General features: G+C 38.3%; 1 protein-coding gene across 1 annotated transcript in view; it reads left to right on the forward strand.

Annotated features, from left to right (window-relative positions):
* Positions 1-13,262, forward strand: part of cdh10a (cadherin 10, type 2a (T2-cadherin)) — a 33,156-nt gene extending 19,894 nt beyond the window's left edge. The window contains exons 8-12 of the mRNA XM_023286352.3: positions 1,315-1,451; positions 1,533-1,654; positions 2,459-2,567; positions 4,687-4,938; positions 11,501-13,262. Of these exons, the coding sequence (XP_023142120.2) occupies positions 1,315-1,451; positions 1,533-1,654; positions 2,459-2,567; positions 4,687-4,938; positions 11,501-11,991 (1,111 nt within the window). The 3' untranslated portion in view covers positions 11,992-13,262. The remainder of the gene's footprint in view (positions 1-1,314; positions 1,452-1,532; positions 1,655-2,458; positions 2,568-4,686; positions 4,939-11,500) is intronic.
* Positions 13,263-24,027: the final 10,765 nt, after the last annotated feature.

Here is a 24,027-nt window from a genome sequence, read left to right on the forward strand (position 1 = left end):
TTAAGCTGACAGATCTGTGCAAGCAGAACAAATCAGAGCTGCACTTTAGTTCACATCCTCCATCTCAAATCATCAAATTTTTAGCTGAATTTCTGCTCAACCATCTCTGATTGGCCTGAAATTTTAATAGCATAAAATACGGAGATTAATAAGGATATGTGTGATTTTTTAGCTTGATATATAAAGTACTTTCTGAAATAGAGTGGCACAACAATTGCTTACTTTTTTTCATGAAATTTGAGACTGTTTGAATGACAATATCTCTGGAGTTACTTATGATAAAAGCAGGGCATTTTCACTGTTATTTCCAATCATGTCATTGATTCAGAATCTGCAATATTGAACAAGTAGATTAAATAATCTCTGATGATGGAAGACTTGAAATATGAAAATAAATTGAAGCCATCATGAAAAGTCGCATCTTTGAGTTCACATTTAGAAAAAAAATTGATCATGCTGAAGTCAACTAGTGATATTTTCTGAACCATATGTAGTTGCAAGTCACAACAATATAAAAGAAAACATATAGAATACTTTAAATATGTAATAAATGTTCTTGAACTTGGATTGAGTAGGTATGACAAGTTGTACCACCAAAGCAAAAGCATTAGTAGATGGTTTGATCCAAGTAGAACAGAGTTTTGGAGATTCTAATGGTTCTAATGGAAGTACAGGGTGTCCATAAAGCCCCCTAGAATTTTAAGAATTTATTACAAAGGCAGTTGATAAGATATCTTAACCAGATTTGTTTAACAGTACCTCTTTCACCAACAGGATACCTGAAACACACAATTCCAATGCGATTACCAACTTTAATAAACACTGATTACACTAAAACAAATCTGGTTAAGATATATTATCAACCGCCTTTGTAATAAATTCTTAAAATTGTAAGGAGACTTTATGGACACCCCGTATAATGAAGAAAAGTAGTATCATTGCTAATTCCAATTTGATGGCATAATGAGGAAAACCACTGAAAATTCCAGGCTTTTATCTCTAATAGCTCCTGAGATATTAGAATGCAAACACAGCTTCAAGTTTCAATCAGATCCCTGGATTCTGTCTAACTTGCAAAGACACATTTCTTAGTGCAAAATTTTGGTGTTAGACCTTCATCTGGCACAAACACTACCAGTCAAAAGTTTGACCACACCTTCTCATTCAGTGATTTTTATTTATTTGGACTATGTTCTACATTGTAGATTAATACTGAAGATTAACACTTAGAACATAGTTTTGCTAACCACCAATCCACTGTGCAGCCCTATATTCATGTATTGGTGTTGATATTAGCTTGTATTATTGTTGCAGATACTCCATCGATCGGCACACAGATCTGGAGCGGCTGTTCAACATTGACTCCGTGAACGGCACAATCACGACGCTCAAAGCACTGGACAGAGAAATGTCCAAGTGGCACAACATCTCAGTTGTAGCCACTGAAATAAGTAAGAGAAGCTCCGATATCTCTAGTAAACCGAATTCATGTGTGACTTTTATCACTAACCTCAGTCCTTTATTTGTTCTAGACAATCCACGTCAGACCACTCGAGTGCCTGTGTTCATCAAGGTGTTGGACGTCAACGACAACGCACCCGAGTTCGCGATGTCCTACGACACGTTCGTCTGCGAGAACGTCAAAGCAGGACAGGTGATTTAATTTAATGCTTCTCTAAGGATTTGTTGTATGAACTGTTACCATTGAAGCACACGGTCAGATTTATTGAGCTGACAAACTCTATCACAGCCTTGCAAATGTGTATATTCTCATAGATTGTGGTTTTATAGACACACACGGCTGTAAGTTATAATTTTCTGCACAGCGTTGCATTACTCACCTATCTGCAGATAGAGGTTGCATGAATCCATTCAAATGATGCACAAAGAGCCAACGGGGTAAGAGATAATTGTGGACAATTTCACAAAACCGAGTGTGGAACAGTGGAATATAATATCTATTTCTATCCATGACATTGAACTGTGACATGTGCATGGAGTTTTTATTATATATGGAACAAACAGACGTACTGTTGGAGGTTAATCGCACTCCAGCCATGTTTGATTATAATTGTATTCCATTAATTATCCAAACACTCTCACTAATTGCAGATTAGTCTAGTCATGTGTTTTACATTACATGCCTAACAGATTACAAGCTTTCCATACTGTCAAGCATTGGAAACCTTTGGATTCGTTGGGTTTTCCATGATTAATTTTGTAGGATATAAACCTTAATTATTGAAGGTAATTTGACAGATTATGTAATACTGTAACCTTATTATTTAAATTAGTCAGGTTAATCTGTATTATTTTATTGGATAAAAATAGGGTGTAAACCTTAATATTTATGGATTGCATTAAGGAAAAGTGTCTTCTGTTTTAAATGTGCTGTTTAAATACTGTTGACTTGTGTTTATTCATGCTTAGTTCTCATTTTTTGTTCTTTTCTTTGCAGCTGATTCAGACAATAAGTGCCGTCGATACAGACGAACCCCTCGTTGGACACAAGTTTGTCTTCAGTATAAGTGCCACCAACCCAAATTTCACCATCGTCGACAGGGAAGGTGAGATATTCTATTTTTTGTGGCATTTTAACTGCAATTCCCAATGCAAACCAAATGTAAATACATTAAAATGAAAGCTAAAAGCCTCAATGTTTAGTTCTGGGGGATTTGGCTAGAGTACAATTGGGATCGAATATATACAATAAATAAAAATATATATTTAAAGAAAAGAATAATAAGTACACAGTGTGTGATTACAGTCTTTTCACTGGCCAGTTATGCTACTTGAAGAGCTCTAATTGTTTGGGGACTTCCTTACACAGTGCAGTAAAGTCACTGTGAACGCTAACATTCAGGCACATTTTTCTGTCATACAGCAGAAAATAAACAAGAAATACTCAGTGCAGTGGTAGCTGAGCAACTTTTTGCAGTAACATGTTGGAGGACTTTAAATGCTTGACTTGTATATTCCCTTTTCACTTATGCTAGTAGTTCAGTAAAAAGTATCGCCGTAGACAAAGCTAAAAAGACTGATAGAAACACAAAAAGTCCATCCTGAGAGCACTTCTAACAAACAGCTCTACAATTCAGTTTGTTTTGCACCAGCATGCTAATATTGTTTAGAATGACGACAACGTTGTGATTACAGAATAAGCTGTGCTTGAACTTACTTTTAAAAACATAGTTTTCGAGCAAAATAAAGTGGTTACTAATAACCCTTTGAGTCCCAAAACTCTCCGTCTGGACTGAAAAGTATGTCGTCTTTACAAAATTGGCCAAAATTACATCAATTATGAGCAAACCCGGTCTCTACAAAATCACATCTTTGTGCAACTAAACTGCATTTGCAGTAACATTTTAGAGGTGAACACAATTTAGTTTAGAAGTTAACATCATCTGTAGAGTGGTAGGAAAGGCAGCCAGTTTGAAAGAATGTCAAAATTATCATATAGAAGGCGCTGTGGGATTTACAAACCCAAGACTGAATGTTCACCTAGAAGACCGTTGTTTTGTGTCTTGTGATAGACGAGAGACCATTATTGTCAGACATACACTACTGTTCAAAAGTCTGGGGTCACTTAGAAATGTATTTTTGAAAGAAAAACATTATTTTTCAATGAAGATAACATTAAATTAATCAGAAATACAATCTACACATTGTTCATGTGGTAAATGACTATTCTAGCTGGAAACAGCAGATTTTTAATGGAATATCTCCATAGAGGTACAGAGGAACATTTCCAGCAACCATCACTCCTGTGTTCTAATGCTACATTGTGTTTGTGAGTTTTGTGAGTTTTCATGGAAAACATGAAATTGTCTGGGTGACCCCCAACTTTTGAACGGTAGTGTAAGTTTTATTTTCTGATGTTTTCTTCCCATTTCCTTCACTTTCTTGTATAGGCAAAAAGGGTAATCATCTGACAGCAAATAAATCGTCTGTTTAATGCAGTTTCATTGTACAGAAAAACAATTTTACTGAAATTTTGTGGGTTTTTCTGAGACACAAACTGTAAAAATGGATACAATCGTCAGATTTAGATTTTTCCGGCAGTCCTTGAATTACTCATATATGTGGTGCCATTCAGTCAGAAAACTCCTAAGTTTACAATCATTTCTTAAAATCAAAAACAGTTTAGTGACTTACCAAACTGAACTGCAGGCAGTGTTTACACACAGCAGATAGTAGACAAGGGGAGTAGTAAAATATCTATAATATATTGAACCGCTATATTTTTTCCAGTGTAGGTAACACCTGTAGGCACTGAAAAATGTTGTGCATATTAATTCCAGAACAATAAATTAAGGAAATGTTACTTTTTTCCCGTTTTTTTTTTTTTTTTTTAGGATTTACTGCACAGACTATGTATTTTCAGTTATTTTTACCTCTAGCTATGGTTGTGCTGTTTCTGTAGAGGTGCAAGACTTTATATTGCAGTGAAAAATGAGCCCACAAGTGAGTAAAAGCGCTCAAAACAGTCAGAGACTTAATACACTTAGTCTTCTTTAAACGACTATTCACACCTCTGAGTGATTCTGAAACGATCCTGCAGAGTTATTAGCAGCTATCTGTCACGAGACGAGGAAACAAACACTCCAGTTCTTTCATGTGAGATCATTGAGCTAACTGGAACATCGCATCATTGACAAGCTTTTGCTCATCTGCGTCTCTCCTCAGATAACACTGCCAACATCCTGACTCGGAGGGGAGGCTTCAGCCGGCGTGAGATGAGCATGTACTTCCTGCCCGTGGTGATCTCCGACAACGACTACCCCATCCAGAGCAGCACCAGCACGCTGATCGTGCGGGTGTGCGCCTGCGACAGCCGCGGCAACATGCAGTCGTGCAACCCCGAGGTCCTGCCCTTCTCAGATGGCCTCACAACTGGAGCTCTGGTGGCCATCCTGCTCTGTGTCATCATCCTCCTCAGTGAGTCGCCTCGTCGGTGTGAGTGTGTGTGTGTGTGTGTGTGTGTGTGTGACGATGTGTGTCCGAACCCCGTCTGGCGATGTCTGTTGAAGCACTCGTAGTAACAACTGAGTCAGTTCACATGGTGCAAAAGCAGAAACTGGCCTCACGTCCGCATCGATCCTCTATTCTTAGACATTCAGATGACCTTAGTTACTGTTGCTATGCCTGTCAAGCTTGCATATGGAGCTCAGACCAAGCACCACGTGAATGAAGTGTAAATTAATTAGATATTTGAGAAAATTTAATTAATACATGCCTCCTGATGTAAATATTAGGAGTTGGTTCATCGAGATAAAGGAATAATGGCACTAATTTTACAATCAAGGGCCTTTGCAGTGCAACAAAATGCAGAAATTGATCAGCTGGTGGAAAACAATGTAGAAAGTATGGTAGAAATATGGTATCCGTCTTTATGTCCAGGTTTTTATTTCAACAGAGTCCATGTAAAAGGGTTCTATGTAGTCAAATATGGGACTAAAACTCCATGTTCAAGGCCAAAAAGCTGACAACATTACCAGCCTATGACTCCTGTAGAAGACAGACTAAGCAGGTTTCATGTGAATGAAGTGCATATTAATTAGTATTTTGGGAAAATCTAATTAATATGTATATATTAGGAGTAGATACATCGAGAAAAAGGAATAGTAGCACTAATTTTACAATCAAGGGCTTTTGCAGTGCAACAAAATGCAGAAATTGTGTCAAATAGTGGAAAACAATGTAGAAAATGTAATAAAAAAATGTTTATTTTCAGGTTTTCATGTAATCAGACTCCATGTAGTTGAATATGAGACTAAAGGTCCATGTTCACGGCCAAAAAGCCAACATCCTAACTAGTCCATGACTCCTACAGAAGACAGCAAAATGAGGAGTAGCCTAGTTCTTGCATGGCGAGGTTGTTAGTCGGCTCCAGTTTCAAACTGTATAACAAAATTGTAAGGAAAAAAAAACTTGGAAAGTAAAACGGTTGTTAGATTTAAGCTTTATTGCCCATATTTTTTAATATGTTCAGGGTTAACTGTTGAGCAAAACATAAAGCTGCAGTTTTTGCTTAGGCTGCTTGATATTAAAATGTCATATAAAATGCATGTAAAGTAAAGTATCATTTCCATATAGGTTATCTAGTGTGTGGGGCATTAAGACTTTTTGCAATATACAAGGCAAGACCACACGATAAGCTAAAGATGTAGCTGTGAAGGTGCCAGATGTGGACAAACAGTAGCCAGTATTGCTGATCTTGGCAGCTTATGTAGCTTATATAATAAATAGACCAGTCAATCCATCCCTGACACTTTCACTCTTCTCTTTTTGGGTTTGGAAATGATTTTAAAAAGACCCTTTAAGAAAGGTAATATTGCACTTATTGCAGCTCACGCTTCTACTCAGGGTCGCCGATCCGAGTCGCTAAGCTATAACTGCAGAGTTGCTGCTCAGAGATGAGGTTTACTGAGTGGTCGGTTCTATCAAATCAACAGAGATGTTTCTGCAACAGAGAGATTTACCTGACCTTGAAGTCACACAAACAGTAGCGGTGCACATGTTTAGTTATCCATCCACTCCACGTTGACCTTCATTACCATGGCTACCACAGCCGGGCTCAGAATCTGTTGTTCTTTTACCATTTCAGCACTGAAGCCAGCTAAAAAACATCTAAATCCGCATACTACCGTTATGTATGGGTGTATGAAACGCACAAAAAAAGGCACAAAATTGTAAAATCGTCACTTAAAGCAGGCCTCGCTGTCTTTTGCTTCACACTACAGCCGATTCAAGATGCAAAAGTCGACACTCTGGACCAGCTCGAGTGCCCACATGGGGGGAAAAGTAGTGAATACCTCTGTTCTTACGAGTTCTAACATTACAAATAGGGCATTGATTAAAAGCTTGGACTCAGCACGATCAATAAGATGTTACTGGAAAGATGTCACTCTGCCAGCCGTCCTCTGGCTGGCTGGCAGCAGCTTTAGCATCTCAGTATATTAAAACAGTGATTAAAACTACCTTTTGTTGATACAAGATGTAGGCTCTCAAACACACTAACGTATGGCAGATGTATAATAATAATAATGGATTAAAGAGACTGTCTGCTACACAAGGGAGTTGAGCAGAAATCAATGATAAAAAGCTAAAAAAAACTGAAGCGGAGATGTGTCATAGAACAATGGGTAAAAAAAAAGTTTATCCCGAGAAACGCAAGCACTTTCTGGGCATCTTTTGCTCCTGTCATATTATTACTCACCGTGGGCTCATTTTTCACTGCAATATAAAGTCTATGGAAGCAGCAGAACTGTGGCTAGAAGTAGGGAAAACTTGGAAATGCCTTTTTCTGCAGAATAACACTGGTATAATGGCATAAATCAAGGCAAAAATAATAGTTGGACCAATTTGATTTTGTATTTTACATTCATTGCAAGAAACTAAAATCAAAATATATACACTGTTGTTCAAAAGTTTGGGGTCAACCAGACAATGTCATGTTTTCCATGAAAACTCACACTTTTATCCATGTGCTAACATAACTGCACAAGGATTTTCTAATCATCAATTAGCCTTTCAACACCATTAGCTAACACAATGTAGCATTAGAACACAGGAGTGATGGTTGCTGGAAATGTTCCTCTGTACCTCTATGGAGATATTCCATTAAAAATCACCTTTTTCCAGCTAGAATAGTCATTTACCACATTAACAATGTCTAGACTGGATTTATGATTCATTTAATGTTAACTTCATTGAAAAAAAAAAACTGCTTTTCTTTCAAAAATAAGGGCATATCTAAACCCAAAGTTTTGAACGGTAGTGTATATATTGTGTTAAAAACGTGGCTTTTTCACATTTCTCTGCACATCAACTCTCCAACGATGTTTCACTGTGCTGAATGTATCTTCCAACAACTTGCTCTCCTGTTTTTAAACCACGCTGTATTTATTTTATTGCTCAAGCGTGTTTTATTTTGCTCTCAACCACTCTAATTTGTTTCCAGACTTAGGGCGCTGTGTGAGCACAGCATGCAGTCTAGCAAAACAATCTGCTCCGTGCTCAATGGCACAACAGAAAATTACTTGTGTCAGAAATGTTCTTTTTTCTTTTTTTTTTGTTTGTTTTTGCAGAATCTGGTTGTGCAAACTATTTGGTGCCAAAAAAATGAAGCATTTCAAATAAATAGTCTGATTTCAAGCTTAGATTTGATCAATTTTCCCGACAGAACTGCAAATTACAACCATGCTTAGTTCAAGGACCATGGGAAAGTTGAAAATTCATTTGTAAACATTTGTCATTGAGCTAAAAAATTACGATTATGACATTTAGAGTGATTTTTCTAACCTACTCTAAGGCTTAAAGACAACTGCATTGACTCTTGGTACAAGACGAGACGCAAACCTTAGATGCTTTGTACACCAAACTACCCACCAGAATGTCCTTCTTAGGCACTATGCACATAATATAGGATAAAGAACCTTCGTCATATTACCAATGATGTACTATCAGAAATCTTTGAAAAATCTGCCTTACAAGCTGTAACCACACAAGGTCTTATTGGGTTCTTTTAACTTGTAAGCAATCATAAGTAATTAAAGCAATAAATGACAGATTACAGGCTGTTCTCCCTCAGAAAATACAAGAGCGGTTCTGCCGCCCATTCATTAGAAAATACACTCACTGAACGGAACGGTCTGCCTTTCTCTGGGAAAGTAGGTCGAACATTGCATCCTGATGCACAAAAGCACCACTTCAGCCCTCCTCGTGATCCGAGGCAGCATGTAATACCATACAGGGAACAACAAGAGCAGCGCCTATCAATTTACCCAGCAAAAAGCAGAAACAGATTATGGTCAAGGACGTATCAATAAGTAATGGGCTTCAACTGTCATTGAACTTTACCTTTGCCTGGACAAGCACATTACCCAGACTGAAAAACAACATAGAATTCTCTGAATACGACTAAAGTCAACAACTAATGAATATGTACTGGAAAAGAGGCACTAACTTCTGTCCTTGTATTGAATTTAACTCCTTTTTTTCCTCATCTGTGCTCTATTAGCTGCAGTAGAAGCAGTGCAAAACTGACTTGGAAGCAAACCAGAACAACATTTTAAAGCATATTTATGTATTTTCTCCAACTGACGCATTTGGTTTTCCTGCTCTAATGGCACTACTTCATTTAGGGTCACAGATCTGAGAATTTCTATCTCTTGGAGAAAATCAAGGTGCTTCTTACACCGATAGAAATCCAAAACTCTGACTTAAACTTCTTCTAGAGCAGGTTAGCAGTGCAGCATCAGTTACAATGATGATCTAACAATCTTCGTAACACTGAAAACTATAGTTTAAGGTTCATTCCTCACTTAAAGCTGCACAATAAAGTTGTTAAAACTTGAAATATTTTAACATTTTTAGCCTGAAATTTTCCCATAATGAAGGAGATCCCATTAGTTTGTGGCTAAGTCAAGGTGAAATCAATGTCACATTGAATATTCTCACCTGTTTTCTAATCTGGGCTCTACAAAGTGAAGTCGGCAGCAAATTTTTTTGATTTTTAAATTGTATTTATTGCAGCTCCTGTCATGATCTTGTCTTTGGTGTGTTATTTGATTGACTCTAGTGGTGGGCAGATCTCCTCTCACGCATCGAGTGTAGTGAAGGTTAAACTCCCGCTCTCCTCTCGAGCTAAAATACCACGACATCTGCTCATTATCTGACGCCTTTTCGCGCTTGAAACCCCTCCGACAGACTGTCTCATTCACCTCCGCTTGACTCCGATAGGCAGGGCGCTGGGATGGAACCTCATTGCAGCCCGTCTGAAAAGCATGACATTGGTCAGCGAAGGCGAGCGCTCGTAAAAGAACTTTTTAACAGCCACCCCCACCCTCGGCCGACCCGTGTCGAAAGGTTTGTAATTAACACCCAAGTGGGAGGCGGCTATAGTACCTGCAGCGAGGACAAAAAAGACAAGAGGAGCACAGGTGAGGCAGGATTTTATGCTTCTGGAGTTATAGGTTTATTCAAAAACTTCCACTTTCTAGAAACATGCTCATTTTGGGATGAGATGTGGAGGGGAAAAAAAGGATTCTCCAACCACACTACAGTGAATGTGTCGTTCAAAGGGGAGAAAAGTTAGCATTAATATGAGGATCCTGATATCGACAAGCTGCCAGAATTCAGCAAAAAAATGTTAAAGAGGCTGACTTGAGTCTGACAAATTCCAGAGATGATATTCAGTATTTTATGTCATGTATATAGACTACCGTTCAAAAGATTGGGGTCACTTAGAAATGTCCTCGTCTTTGAAAGAAAATCAGTTTTTTTTTTAATGAAGATAACATGAAATTAATCAGAAATACATACAGAAATACTGTCCATCTGGCTACTTGTTAAAACCTTGGCTGCCTCACTTGAGTGCAGAATAGATTATTTCCATTAACTGACCTTTAGCAATTGAAATACCCATGAGATATAGGTGGACTTCGGGAAAGTGCTGTAAAGTGGGATTTGTTTTAAAATCAAAAGCGTGGCTATTTAAAGCTACAGCTACATATGGCAGCTTACACCCTACACTGCCGTTCAAATGTTTAGGGTCACTTAGAAATGTCCTTGTTTTTGAAAGAAAAGCAGGTTTAAATCTAAATCTAAGATCCAGGACTGTCAGTGAATCTCATTTTAACTGCCTATTAATGACATTTGGATTAAAACAAGGGTTTTTGATCTAGTTTCTTTGTATTTTCAGTTTTGTCTGTCAGTTTTCTTCTTGAATGGTTGCTAATTTATTGCTTGCTACACCTATTTGGACAGCAGAAATGTCAACTGAGAAGCAACGCAGTTATTTCTGCACTACAGCAATGATCAAATCAAGTTGTAATCAAGTTTTGAAACTTCATTAGGCTAATTGCTTCACTAAGCTATGTGATAATATACACAATTAAATGTCAAATCCAGCTGTCTTGTTAGCATTTACATGTTGATCCTGATATCGACAAGCTGCCAGAATTCAGCAATCTGATTCATCTAATCTGTATTTCTAGCAAATCGAAGGTCCAGGACTCACTTTTACTGACTTTTAATGTCATTTGGGAGAAAACAAGGGTTTTTGATGTAGTTTTTGGGGTTTTCACTGTGTTTGTTGCTTGCTACATCAATTTGGATCATATAAACTACATACTATGGTTATTTCTGGACTACAGTTGTGGTCAAATCAAGTTTTTATTAATGAAATTCCAAACAAACTATTCACCAGTAAGAGATGCTCTGCAATCTTGATGACATATGGAGATCCTCCAACCATACTACGGTGAATGTGCCATTCATGGAGGGGGGGGTGGGAGCTTTTTCAACCGAATCTTTAATAATAAGAGGTGAATGCCTGAGGCAGTGTTGAGGATTTGTCACTGCTAGCAAATGTGTCTCCCCTCTGCGCCTGCTGCTCCCCTGCGCTCTTTAATGCATGACACATGTTAGGAAGCACACGTCTTATGCAGCGCCTGCTTACTCTCTCTGCATTTTCCCGCTGTGTTTTTTTGTGTAGTGATCGTGGTGCTGTTTGCTGCCCTGAGGAGGCAGAGGAAGAAGGAGCCTCTGATCATCTCCAAAGAGGATGTCAGAGACAACGTTGTCAGTTACAACGATGAAGGGGGCGGAGAGGAGGACACGCAGGCCTTTGATATTGGAACGCTGCGCAACCCAGAGGTGATGGATGCTAACAAGCTGCGCAGGGACATCATACCCGAAATGCTGTTTCCCTTTCGGAGGACATCACCGATAAAGGATAACACGGACGTCAGAGACTTCATTAACGGGAGGCTGCAGGAGAACGATTCGGATCCCACGGCGCCCCCCTACGACTCCCTGGCCACGTATGCGTACGAGGGCAGCGGGTCGCTGGCGGAGTCCCTCAGTTCGCTGGAGTCTGCCGCCACTGAGGGGGACCAGGATTATGATTATCTCAGCAACTGGGGACCACAGTTCAAAAAGCTGGCAGAAATGTACATAGGGAAGAGCCCTGACCGAGAAACCTAGAAGAAGCCATGGCAGTCTTATTTCTTTTCTGTCTGTTGATCTAGCTAGCCAACCAGACAGCCTGTTTGTCTAGTTAGTTAGTTGGCCAGCTAGTTGACCGTCTGTCTACCTATCTATCAAGCTATCTTATCTGTTTATCTGTCTAGTTCGCTAGCTAGCTCGCTAGTTGACTAGTTGTCTATTTGATTCTCACACATGCACAAAAACCCACATGTGGACGGCGAAGCGGAAAAACCCAAGACTTGAACCGAGTTTTCTCGTTAATGGAGATACAGTACAAATCTCAAAAAGTTTTACTGTTTTTTGGTCATAATCAGTAAAGATGCCTTTGAATTTTAGGATTTTTTTGTGAACAATGGTGTGGACAATGTGTTTTGTAATTGATGAGAGATAGTAGTATTGTAATACTATCGATGTTTAATGGTTACCGGATCCGGGTTTAGGGCGGGGATCGGGAAGGAGTCAAGCGGCTTTTCCAGCCAACTCCATTAAATACTGTAAATGTACAAAGTGTTTTTAATGATGGACATCCTATATACTATTTGCTATCTTTGTTTGACAAGCAATGTTCATGTGAATGGTTGGTGCAGTTGATTTGTCGAACTGTGAATTCATCTCATCATATAGGTGTAACATGTAATGGAAAGTGTATGTTGTAGGAAACTGTCATACACTGGAATCATGCTGTCTGAATGCTGAGTCATATTGTTTTATATTTATATTTTTATACTTATTTTCTTAATAAAATGATGTAAAAAAAAAAAAAAAAAAAAAGAGACACAGCTACATTTCCAGTCCATTGCTGGCTGTTGCGGGTTATAGTTCAACTAGTTTTGCCTGCTGGGAGCCGTTCCACCCACTATAAAGGCCAATGTGCTTCATTAAAACTTTCACTTAAATCTCTGTAAGCTTTGTGATAATATTCCAAATCGACACAGAAATATATCTAAAAATGTAGCTGCCTTGTTAACATGTTGATCCTGATATCGACAAACTGCCAGAATTCTGCAAAAATGTTACAGATCCTGACTTGGTTTCTGACAAATACTTCAGATAGAATACTGTATTTTAAATCGTGTATGTATATTTCTGGGTAAGTTACTTTATAAATGAATAATGTGATTAATCTAATCTTTATTTCTAGCAAAATTCAAGGTCAGTGCATCTCACTTTAACTGATTTTTAATGACATTTTGAAGGAAACAAGGGTTTTTGATCTGCTAATTTGTTGCTTGCCACACCTATTTGAACATTATACATATTAACTGGAAAACAACACAGTTTTGGATTAAATCAATAGTTGAATTGTTATAATGAAGTTTGTAAATGATGCCGACTTGGTTTTTGACAAATATTAGAGACAGAATGCAGTATTTTATATCATATTTATATATTCCTGGTAAAGTTACTCTATAAATTAATGTTATGATTAATCTAATCTGTATTTCTAGCTAAATCTAAGGTCCAGGACACAGTGTATCGTCCTTTACACCTTACTTTTAATGACTTATAATGACATTTTGAAGAAAAAAAAAGGGTTTTTGATCTAGTTTTTGGAGGGATTCTTTTTTATGTGTAAATGGTTGCTAATTTGTTGTCTGCTGCCCCTATTTGTACATCATAAATAATAGCCTAGACACTATGTGGTTAGTATTGGACCACAGTAAAGGTCAAATCAAGTCTTTTTCATGAAATCCCAACCAAATTATTAACCATCAGAAAATGCCATTTCCCAGCTCATGCACTACGAAACTCCACGTGGTTAATTTCACTCATCTGCAAATGTGCTGTTAATCAGAAAAGAACTTGCTGATAAGTGGACAGCTGTGGAGATGCCTCAAATCAATGCCCTTCTCACGTCGCTTTGCTCTGTTCTAAATCCTAACACCTACCGGCTCGCTGCTGTGGTGTGAGACATGTCGCTGCTGTCCTGCTCCTCATGTGCGACTCCCAAAGTGTTTCCAACACGTTTCCCCCTCTGACAGGAAGAACTGGCTAATTTAAGTTGCTGCTTTGCTGTCAAATGTTTGTCTTGCCATTCAGATTTTATTTACAGAGTCTGTGAAAGTTTTTCGCTGGGCTTTTGGTTTTGTAAAGTTTCTCCCTCTGACAGAATTTTGCATGAAGCGCAGTCCTTTGTTCGCAGAGGATTGCAACACAGAAGAGGGTCTGACTAAAGCAAGTGATTTCAGAACAAAGACAAGGAAAGAAAAGCTGCTTCTGTCATCTGCCATGATGCGTCTGAACACTTCTGTGCAAGTAACTTTTTGTCTGATCAAGTAAACAATCATCACAAAAGAAGAAAGTGACACTTGATGTACAAACTCTATAAATTAGAGTTTATAGAGTTGAGTGCTGATTAGGCATTCCTGTACAAGCTAATGGATGAAAAACAACAGTCCAACCTTCAAAAGAAGCCTTTTTTGCAGCTGTTTAGTCAACTCTATGAGAGCAACCTTTCAAAATAAAAGACAAGAAGTCCAGTATAACAGCACCACTCACAATGAGTGTACAAAACATTCAAATGCCACCTCTAATATGTTCAGCTGAGAGCTGAATCCTATTGGAATGTACAAGAAATAGTTCAAAAAATGGAGAAAAACTATTTTTCTGGTGTATTTATACATGACGTGCAATCCAAAGCTGAAGCCAACATGACTGAGCAGCGACTAAACTTCTTTCTACAGTAGTGATTATTATGAAAGGGAGGGCAGGCATTAAAGGTCGGACCTCATTCCAGAAATTCAAAACCACAGCATCTCAGTGTTATACAACTTTATCTATTGACTGTCTGGCTTCTTTTTTTCCCTTCCTGGTCACCTTGCAGCTTCTTATAATGATGAATGTGATCCGTCATATTTGTATTTCAGCAGCCAGTTTGTGAATAACCCCGGCTGCCGTTCCTCTGTAAGTCTGACGAATGCACTTTTTGTGTACGAATTCACAGCCGGTCTTCTCGGCTGAACTGCTTTTGAGGTTTTTATTGCAGCGAGAAGTCGTGCGTATCAAATGAACCAACATAACTTGACCTTTCCTGCAATCCTAGTCTCCCATCTATGTGAGAAAGTGTCAGATTTACTTAGAACTGAATGATTTTATCAACTCTAAAGTGCATCTTTTCTTTTTATAAATACAATTCAAGACAATCTCCCCACACAATTCTGAAAAGACACATCTGCCGCCAGTATTTTCTAGTGAGATACATGTAAAAATAACAATTTCATAATACGAAATATTTCTCTTTTCCTTGGTATGAAGGCTAATATTAAAAAAAAATAAAAAAATCTGCAAGTATAATATTATCAAATCATGCAAGATCTCGTTAGCTAAGAGAATTCTGTAAAAAACAAAACACAGCATGTATGCCCCGGCCTTATAATAACCCAGATAAGAGCTTAAAAGCACAGGTAGTGAAGTTACCCTGAGAACAGCCCGAGGCTAATCGGTGTTGATTAACATTAAATCGCTTAATCAATGTTATGGCATTTGCCCAAAAAACATGGAGAGTAGCATCAAGGGTACATGGAGTTTGACCCATTAAAAGCTATTGTTTTTTTAACAGTAGTGTTGGAACCTTAACATGAACGTGCATCAGAGTCATAGATGTTTGTCAAACACTCTCATAAAAGCCCAGTGGGGGGAATCAAAGGCGATATTCTTCATCCGACCTGCAGCCCGGGATCCATGTGCCCAGGGAGATGTGATTACTCTTCCATCATTTCATTAACAGTGCATCGCCGTTATGTTTCATGTCTTGCCACTAATTGGACCACGGTCCCCTGCATCGAGCTCCGATCATAGAAACGGGCTTCTGCTTGGGTTTTTATTGGCTTTCGAGGCGGAGGGAGAGAATTTTTTGCGCCGACCCTACTCACATGTGGCTGCATGATTAGTAGTTAAGTGGATCATATTCCCATTTGATGTATGCAAGGCATTAGCATGTCACATGGAATAATACATGACAGATAAGGCTTGATGGTAAACCGACTGCGGGATGCTGCAGTTTCATTACATCAAGTGAAAAGAGTCAGCACAGATTGTGACAGCAGACAGGGTTTAGGCCGATGGTTTGTCTGTGTACTTGATTTATTTATATTTTTTTAAGGCGAATCCGGTGAAAACAATGCATCAACAACAAGCTAAAAATGGTTTTCCTGCTGCAAAAAAAGGCGACATCCGTGACCTCCACTTCAGCTCCAACTTGCTAAGACTCTATTCCGGGTTGTTTGTGCACAGCTGCTCCGAGATTATCGCCGACAGACAGCAAGTTGACGCCGTAAACTTCCAGGATTCAATTTTTCAGATGTTTTCATGCCCCCTGCAAGGCTGGTAAGAAGCGGGCCCTGTGTCACTATTCATAATGCATGATGTTTTTTATGGGTCTATTGTGGCTGGAAAAAGGACTAAAAGATGCAAAGTACTGCAATCAATAATGCAGGTGAAATATTGGTATGCAGACAAGATGTGACAGCACCGGTGGACCGCCTGAGGCTTTTTTTTCCTTTTTTTCCCTCCTTGTCCAGTGCCTGGACTATTTAAAAATGTCCTTTCTCGCACAACATTTCCCCCAAACAAGTTACAAGCAGATACCCAAGGCACCCAATTTCTCACATCCAGCCCTAATGTGGCTAAAACGTAACTGAAAGGGCCTTATTTTTAACATACATTGATTACATAACTGTCCATCTGGCTACTTGTTAAAACCTTGGCTGCCTCGCTTGAGTGCAGAATAGATTTCTTCCATTAACTGACCTTTAGCAATTGAAATACCCATGAGATATAGACGGAGTTCGGGAAAGTGCTGTAAAGTGGGATTTGTTTTAAAATCAAAAGTGTGGCTATTTAAAGCTACAGCTACATATGGCAGCTTACACCCTACACTGCTGTTCAAATGTTTAGGGTCACTTAGAAATGTCCTTGTTTTTGAAAGAAAGCAGTTTTTCTTTTTAATGAAGATAAAATTAAATTAATCAGAAATACAGTCCAGACATTGTTAATGTGGTAAATGATTATTCTAGCTGGAAACAGGTGATTTTTTAATGGAATATCTCCATAGATGTACAGAGGAACATTTCCAGCAACCATCACTCCTGTGTTCTAATGCTACATTGCGTTAGCTAATGGTGTTGAAAGGATCATTGATGATTAGAAAACCCTTGTGCAGTTATGTTAGCACATGAATAAAAGTGGGAATTTTCATGGAAAACATGAAATTGTCTGGGTGACCACAAACTTTTGAACAGTAGTGTATATTCCTGCAACTGTCCTCTATTTGTTGTCTAATTTTTTCTTGTTTTTTATCCACTTTCCATCCACCTGCGAGTTCATTTCATAGCTTCATGTCGGTGTCTGTCTGGATTGGGCCGGTTTTCGCCAGGTTGCACACCTTAGGACAGACTGTCACATGCATGCGAGCCAGAGAAAGTCACAGCATGGCCATACATGGCCTTGTGAGAAGAACAGAATACTGTGAAGCTTAGCTGAATCCTGGGGTCCTGACATGTGACGACACCCGCTTTGTTCCATACACCCTCCGTAATGAGATATTTTTCAGAGAAACGTTGACCAAGTATGAGCATGTGGTAGCATGACCATGTTCTGTAGCCACCTATGCAGGTTTGAAATGATTTCAGCGCTCTGCTGGCTAGTAGTTACAGACGTGGGTTGAACATTAAAAAACACAAGGCAGCTTTTTTCCCTCAGGAAAAGAAAATTACTTCTGAGCACAAGGGAATGCATCAGTGACATGGCATACTGCCTAGTTTGTTATAATTACAAGCAAAAGCAGTTCTGAATAGGCATCTTAATGACCAAACAAATTGTTGCATATTTCAAACCCATCTGGATAATTTTCTTAGGGGAAATGTAATTGCTGTTTAGAACTGGCGAACGCTATCTTTGTTGTGATGAGCGAATGCATGCATACAAACACACATATAGCACCTGAGAATATGCATAATGCCACCTTTTTTCACTGCCGCTAATGGAATGCTGTTCCATCAGGCTGCAGATAATGCAGTGCATGTGTCTGTCTTCTGCCTGTCTGTCAATTAGGCCTGTAATAGTTTATTAAAGCTTTGTCTGGAAGCCAATTTGCATGTGGGCGTGTTTGTGTGTGTGTGTGTGTGTGTGTGAGGTACTGCACTGTTATGATGGACATGGTGCAGTTTTATGAATCATAAACAGGCTTGAACAGGGAAGCTGCCACAAAAACTGCATTTAGCATTCAGCCAAACTTTGTAGCATTAAAGTACAACCTTCTAATGTGTTGTTGCATATTGTGCTGCAGGAATATATCACACTAACATGAGAGCTAGAGAGTTCTTTCATTAGGATTTGGCTCCATCTCCTGGAAGACTGAAACCACAGCATGTAGATGCTGCAGTATTTCCATTATATGTCATAATTTGCACTAATTATTATTATTCAAAGATCTAAATAAAGGTTTTCTGGAAAAAACATGTAAGATATTGTGAAGTGGTAACTTTCTTTTATTGAAACTAACTAAAACAGAACAACAGACCTCACATGCAGCTGCTTTATGTGCCAAAAATAGCATATCTGATGTGCATTTAGGAGCTGAATTTGCACCTTACTTGCTATGTAAATTACACAGCATAGTAAGAAGTCTTTATTTGACACCTATACTGTATTATTCGGGCATTTCTGCTGCAGGTTTGGTGTATTTTTTAATGCTATATCGACAACAGAGGGCAGCAGAGATCTTTAAAATGCAGCAGAAAGCACTGCTGCTCCACACAGAATCCAGTGCAGCTCTAGCAGCTCCAAACATGCACAAGATTTCAGCTAGAATCTGCAAAAAATCCACAGTGCTAGAGTTAAAGTGATGCTTTAAGTTACTGGTAAGTCATATACAAGGCAATAGAATACAATGAATAAACAAGAAAACATAATGTTGGTGCATTTGTTTACATCGGCATTGCAGACAACTTAAAAGGCGGAAAAGATCATATTTTGAATGTTCAGCATCTCTAGTGTCGATGAGTTATAGTAAAAAAAAAAAATCCATTTCTGTCAAAGATTCGTGGGAAAATAGGTAAAAGTTTGGTTTCACTGTGTTTGTTCTGAGTTTGGAGGTTCAATTAATGAATATTTCTGTGTATTTTCATTGACTTTGCTGCTTTATTTCCACGTTTGTCTATTTTATGTGTCTTTCAATGCTTTATCCTCCTATTCTGCTGATCAGAATTCTTAGACTGACCCTGTCTATGTGTTTCCTCATTGCATTTATTTATTATAGAGTTTCCTCAGTTCCTCTATCCCCGTTTTTATTGAGTCCTTTGTTCATAACATCACATTTATGTTGGGGATTGGGGCTGTCTTTGTTGTTGTTCTACAAAAGCACTTTGTGTTCCATTTATATGCAAAGCGCCACACAAAGCCCGACTAATTGATCGATAACTGATTAAATACGCCGAGGAAATGTTAAAAAGCAAAAGCGGAGATTACTTTTCCAATGGATGAAATAACCAGAGAGCGTTTTCAGCGTCTTCCACATTTTGGTTTCACAGCTTGCAGAGAATCCAGGAAGCTGCATAAACAGTCCTCCTATAGAACGGCGTATTGTAATCTTCACACTTAGTTTAGCAAACAGAATTTCACAAGTTCTTGGTGCTCCCAGACACAAGCAGACTTTCTATTCTTTACGTTAAAGCTGAGCAAACCGTCTCTTGGCTGCAGCTCCATGCAGCGGGTACAGCACAGAAGGCAGAGTGCTATTGATTATCTCATCCAACTCTCTGCAAGAAAGCCAGTAAGCTCATATCCTATTGCTTTAATGGATGACAGCTGTCAGATGTGATGCATACGTAGCTACACCAGGACCCAAACAGTGAGTTAGTGTATTTCAGAATGTAAGCATTCATAAGACGGTGAGTTGCTCAAACCTCCGTGAATTTACGCTTCATTAAGACGGAACGCTTCGACTACCAAACAATGATAAAGTGCTGCCCGTACAATATGAGCTGTTGAAATCACTGCAACAATTCTGGATGCCTTTTCATTGGGCCGCACTGAGATGAGTTGCACCGTTCAGCGTTTTATGATAATGGACATTTCATTTTCAAGTTAGTGCAGATGAAATGCTCACATATAGTCTTTGTATGGATGATTGCATTTCCTTATTTAGACTTGTCCTCGCTTTCACCTCGCTTGCAAGGAAAATAATTTAAAAAAACAAAAAAAAACCCCCAAGGATTCTTCTGTTAAAGAACGCAAAGGTCAAGTTTATCTTACTTGTTGAACCCCTTAAATCTCCTTCTATCAAAGTGACCCATTTAAAAGTAAAACTAATTGTTGAAAGTATTTTTTCGGTATGAAACTTCTTCGGTTTGGCTTAATAAGTGTAAAGAAAACATAAAATGAACATATTTGCACATACTTCTGGTTCATGAACAGTGTTTAAATGAAGTATACTTTCAATACAAACTTTCATGACTGAAGATATTTTTTTTTAAATTCTAAAAAATCAATTTCATGTAAAACTATTGGATTTTATACGTAAGTCTTTCTAATGTACATTTAAAAAAAAATTTAAATGAATTTTTTATGAAAAGCGAATTAATTATCTTCATTGAACCAGGATCTGTGAGAGGTAAAGAACACCATTGCACTAAATATTGATGGGTATAATGGGATATAAACAATGTTTCTTGGGATTTTTTTGGTTTATGACACGTTTGGATAATTAAACATGCCTGAGAATCCTGAGAAACGAACACAACAGGAGGGTTAAAAATCGAATATAAAGAGTCCAAACGGCTTGTAAAGTAACAAAAAAGTGAAAAACCTAATACCTACACATTAGGAACGGCCATCAAGTTCGAGTATTCTGCAGCGGCAGCATCTGACACGTCACTAAACGTTCATTCCACCCTCCTTTTCCGATAATCTCTGCCGCTGCAGCCTCCAGCTTTTGTGTATGGAGTGTGTTCCAGAGGTCAGCCCTGATCTCATCTCCTATTTTCTACGTTCGTTAAGCTCCATTCTGCTAAGCGTGTCCAAATAGGGTAATTCTGTGTTCAATTAAGCAGGGCAGACACAGGACATTCAACACAATGTCAATGAGATGCCACTAAGAGTGAGCTATCAATTTGATAGACAGTCAGAGAGGTGGATAATAAGCTGTTGTATGTCCCCTGATTCTGCACCACCCAAGGCCATCCCTACAATTGAATTACACCGGCGCCTTGGTAAGTCACAGCTGATAGGGCCTCATGCATTGCAAAAAGCCACCTTGCAGTGAGTGACTGACTATGCAGTATAATTGTGCGGTTGTCTGTAGCTATCATGGCACTGTCTTTCTACCAGCCATGGTCATGAAGCCAGTATAAAGAGACCCGCTAGGCCACACAAAGCACTGCAGTTGTCCTTAGGCAAGAAGCCAGCAAGAGAGAGCGAGAGAGAGAGGGAGAAAGAGAGGGGTAAAGGAGGGAATTAGGGGGATGGGGTGATTCTGCTATACGCGGCCAGCCAAATATCCCTGGGCCACGAGCCAAGTGGCCAGTCACAAGGATGGCATGCCAAGAGAATGCCATCCGGCCAGGTTGCACAGCCAGATAAAATGCTCCGCGGGTCGCCTGTAGCTCAACACAGACATCCCCAAATACAACAGCCTCCTCTCTCCTCGCTAACTAGCGTCTTTCCATTACACAGCAATACATGCGTGCAGCGGTTACCGCAAAGAAAACCCTACAACAACAACAACAAAATAAAAATAGACAGAACATTCCTATGATCTCGGGATAACTCTACCCAGCAGTGAAAATCAAAGTTTATCCCAAGGTTGGCAAAAGAGAGAAACACGATTCAGAGCTTTGATTTTGTTTGGACACAAAGCCCAGAGATAATGCACTGACATTTCTGTTGTTGAGCTCCTGAACAAAGCTTCCTTGGGGTATTCAGTGTCTACCTACTGTATCTCGAAAGATACAGTACAGAGGTGGATGAAATAGGTGCGTGGAACTGTGAATAGCGCCGAATGTTCGTGACCTTCAGTCCAGCAAGTGCAGGCTGCAGGAATGTGGAGCTTCAAATCCTGCAAAGTGCTTGAACTTGCAGCAAGTATTTTCATCGCCGATTACTCTGGGAATCAGTCGGCTAACTATTTCATGGAAAATAGCCATAAAAGTCACATTCTCACGTGCACATTCTGTCACTGTTGTATAGTCAGTAGATTTTTTTCTACATTATAGTTGATATATTTTTATCTCATTTCACTTTACTTTAGTATAATTTAATTTTACCTTCATTTTATACCGTTACTCTGTGTTGTCTGATTTTTTCTATATTTTCTCTATTTTTTAAATTTTTTTTATCTCATTTCATTTTAATTGATCTCATTTCACTTTATGATTTATTTTATTTTAAATTTCATTTCGTTTAAATTAATTTAACTCTATCTTCACTTTATACCCTAGTAAAATAACCCTGTTGTCTCTGATTTTTTCTATATTTTCTATTTATTTTTTGATCTCATTTCACTTTAAATTCAATTTAATTTATTTTAATTTTACCTTAATTTTTTACAATAATATTCTGTGTTGTCTCAGATTTTTTATATATTATATTTTCAATATTTTGTATCCTATTTATTTTAGTTTAACTGTATTTTAGTTTAACTTATTTTCACCTTCACTTTATACCCTAATATTCTGTGTTTTTCTATATTTTATTTTCTATGATTTAAAAAAAAAAATCTCATTTCAATTTATTTTAACCTTCATTTTATACTCTGACATTCTGTATTGTCTCTGATTTTTTCCCATATTATATTTTCTATGTTTTTAAATCTCATTTCAATTTATTTTAGTTTTAATTTCATATAATTTAAGTTTACCTTCACTATACACTCAAATATTCTGTGTTGTCTCAGGCTTTTCTATATTACATTTTCTATATTTTTGTCTCATTTAATTGAATTTTAGTTTATTTAATTTTACCTTCACTCTATGCCCTAAAATTCTGTATTGTCTCTGATTTTGTAGATATTATAGTTTCTATACTTTTATCTCATTTCGATTTAATGTAATTAAATTTAACCTTACTTTGTTTTATTCCCTAATATTCTGTGTTGTCTTATTGTTTACCCCTTTCCTGAATGTAATGCTGCTGTAACAACTTAATTTCCCTAACTGGATTTATATTGTAATCTAAGTGTAACTCAAAAAAAGGTGATCATTACCTCGAAATTGCCAGTTTGTCGAGCAGACAGTTCAAAAAAAGACATATATTCAACTAAATGCATAAGAATGAGCTGCGGTAAACCTCCCAACAGATTGTGCAACATCCCACAAGTCTGACTCACCGAGCTGCTTGGTCAGTCAGCTACTTTAGTGTTTTGTTTCAGACTGTTTCTAATGTATTCATGCAGACAATCTGGATTTATTCTAGTCTAAGTGAATGAGATGTCCTTATTTCATCCACTCAATGCAACATCATATCATGAGCTCTATGTTCAATAAAATGGAATAAATAAGGAGAATAAATATTTGAGCCCTCAAATCAAACTTTTGCTCAATCATTCTGCACCACTGATTGAAGGGTTGTGACTTTAGCTCCAGATCTGTAGTCAGGACAAATACAAAAAGTGCATCTTGTGCTGTGTGTGTGTGTGTTGGCTGTCTGGGATGCGATGAAAAGGTAGTATATAAGAGCCAGGATGTTGTCAAGAGAGCAGTTCGCTGATGGCAGCAGGGGAGCAGCAGGAGGGTGTAATGACAAAATTGGGAACGACAGAAAAATGTCAAAAGTGAGGCAGCGGGGCGTCGGAATTGCGAGGAAACCACCATTTGCCGCTCATGAGGCTGGTATCCTTTAAAAGTCATGATACATGTACAAAAAGTGACAACAACACGGTTTCTCACTCTAAAGGATTATGCATGATATGCGTGATATGAGGAGGGAGGTGAATGCTAAAAGGGGAAGCATCCTGCAAAGTAAGCAGCCTCTTCACACTCTGACTGTGGCTTCTGCAAGGAAATGAAATGTTTATTCTAAAGAACACACTTCAGCCAT

Source organism: Amphiprion ocellaris, chromosome 22, assembly GCF_022539595.1.
Source record: "Amphiprion ocellaris isolate individual 3 ecotype Okinawa chromosome 22, ASM2253959v1, whole genome shotgun sequence".
NCBI classification, from domain to species: Eukaryota; Metazoa; Chordata; class Actinopteri; family Pomacentridae; genus Amphiprion; species Amphiprion ocellaris.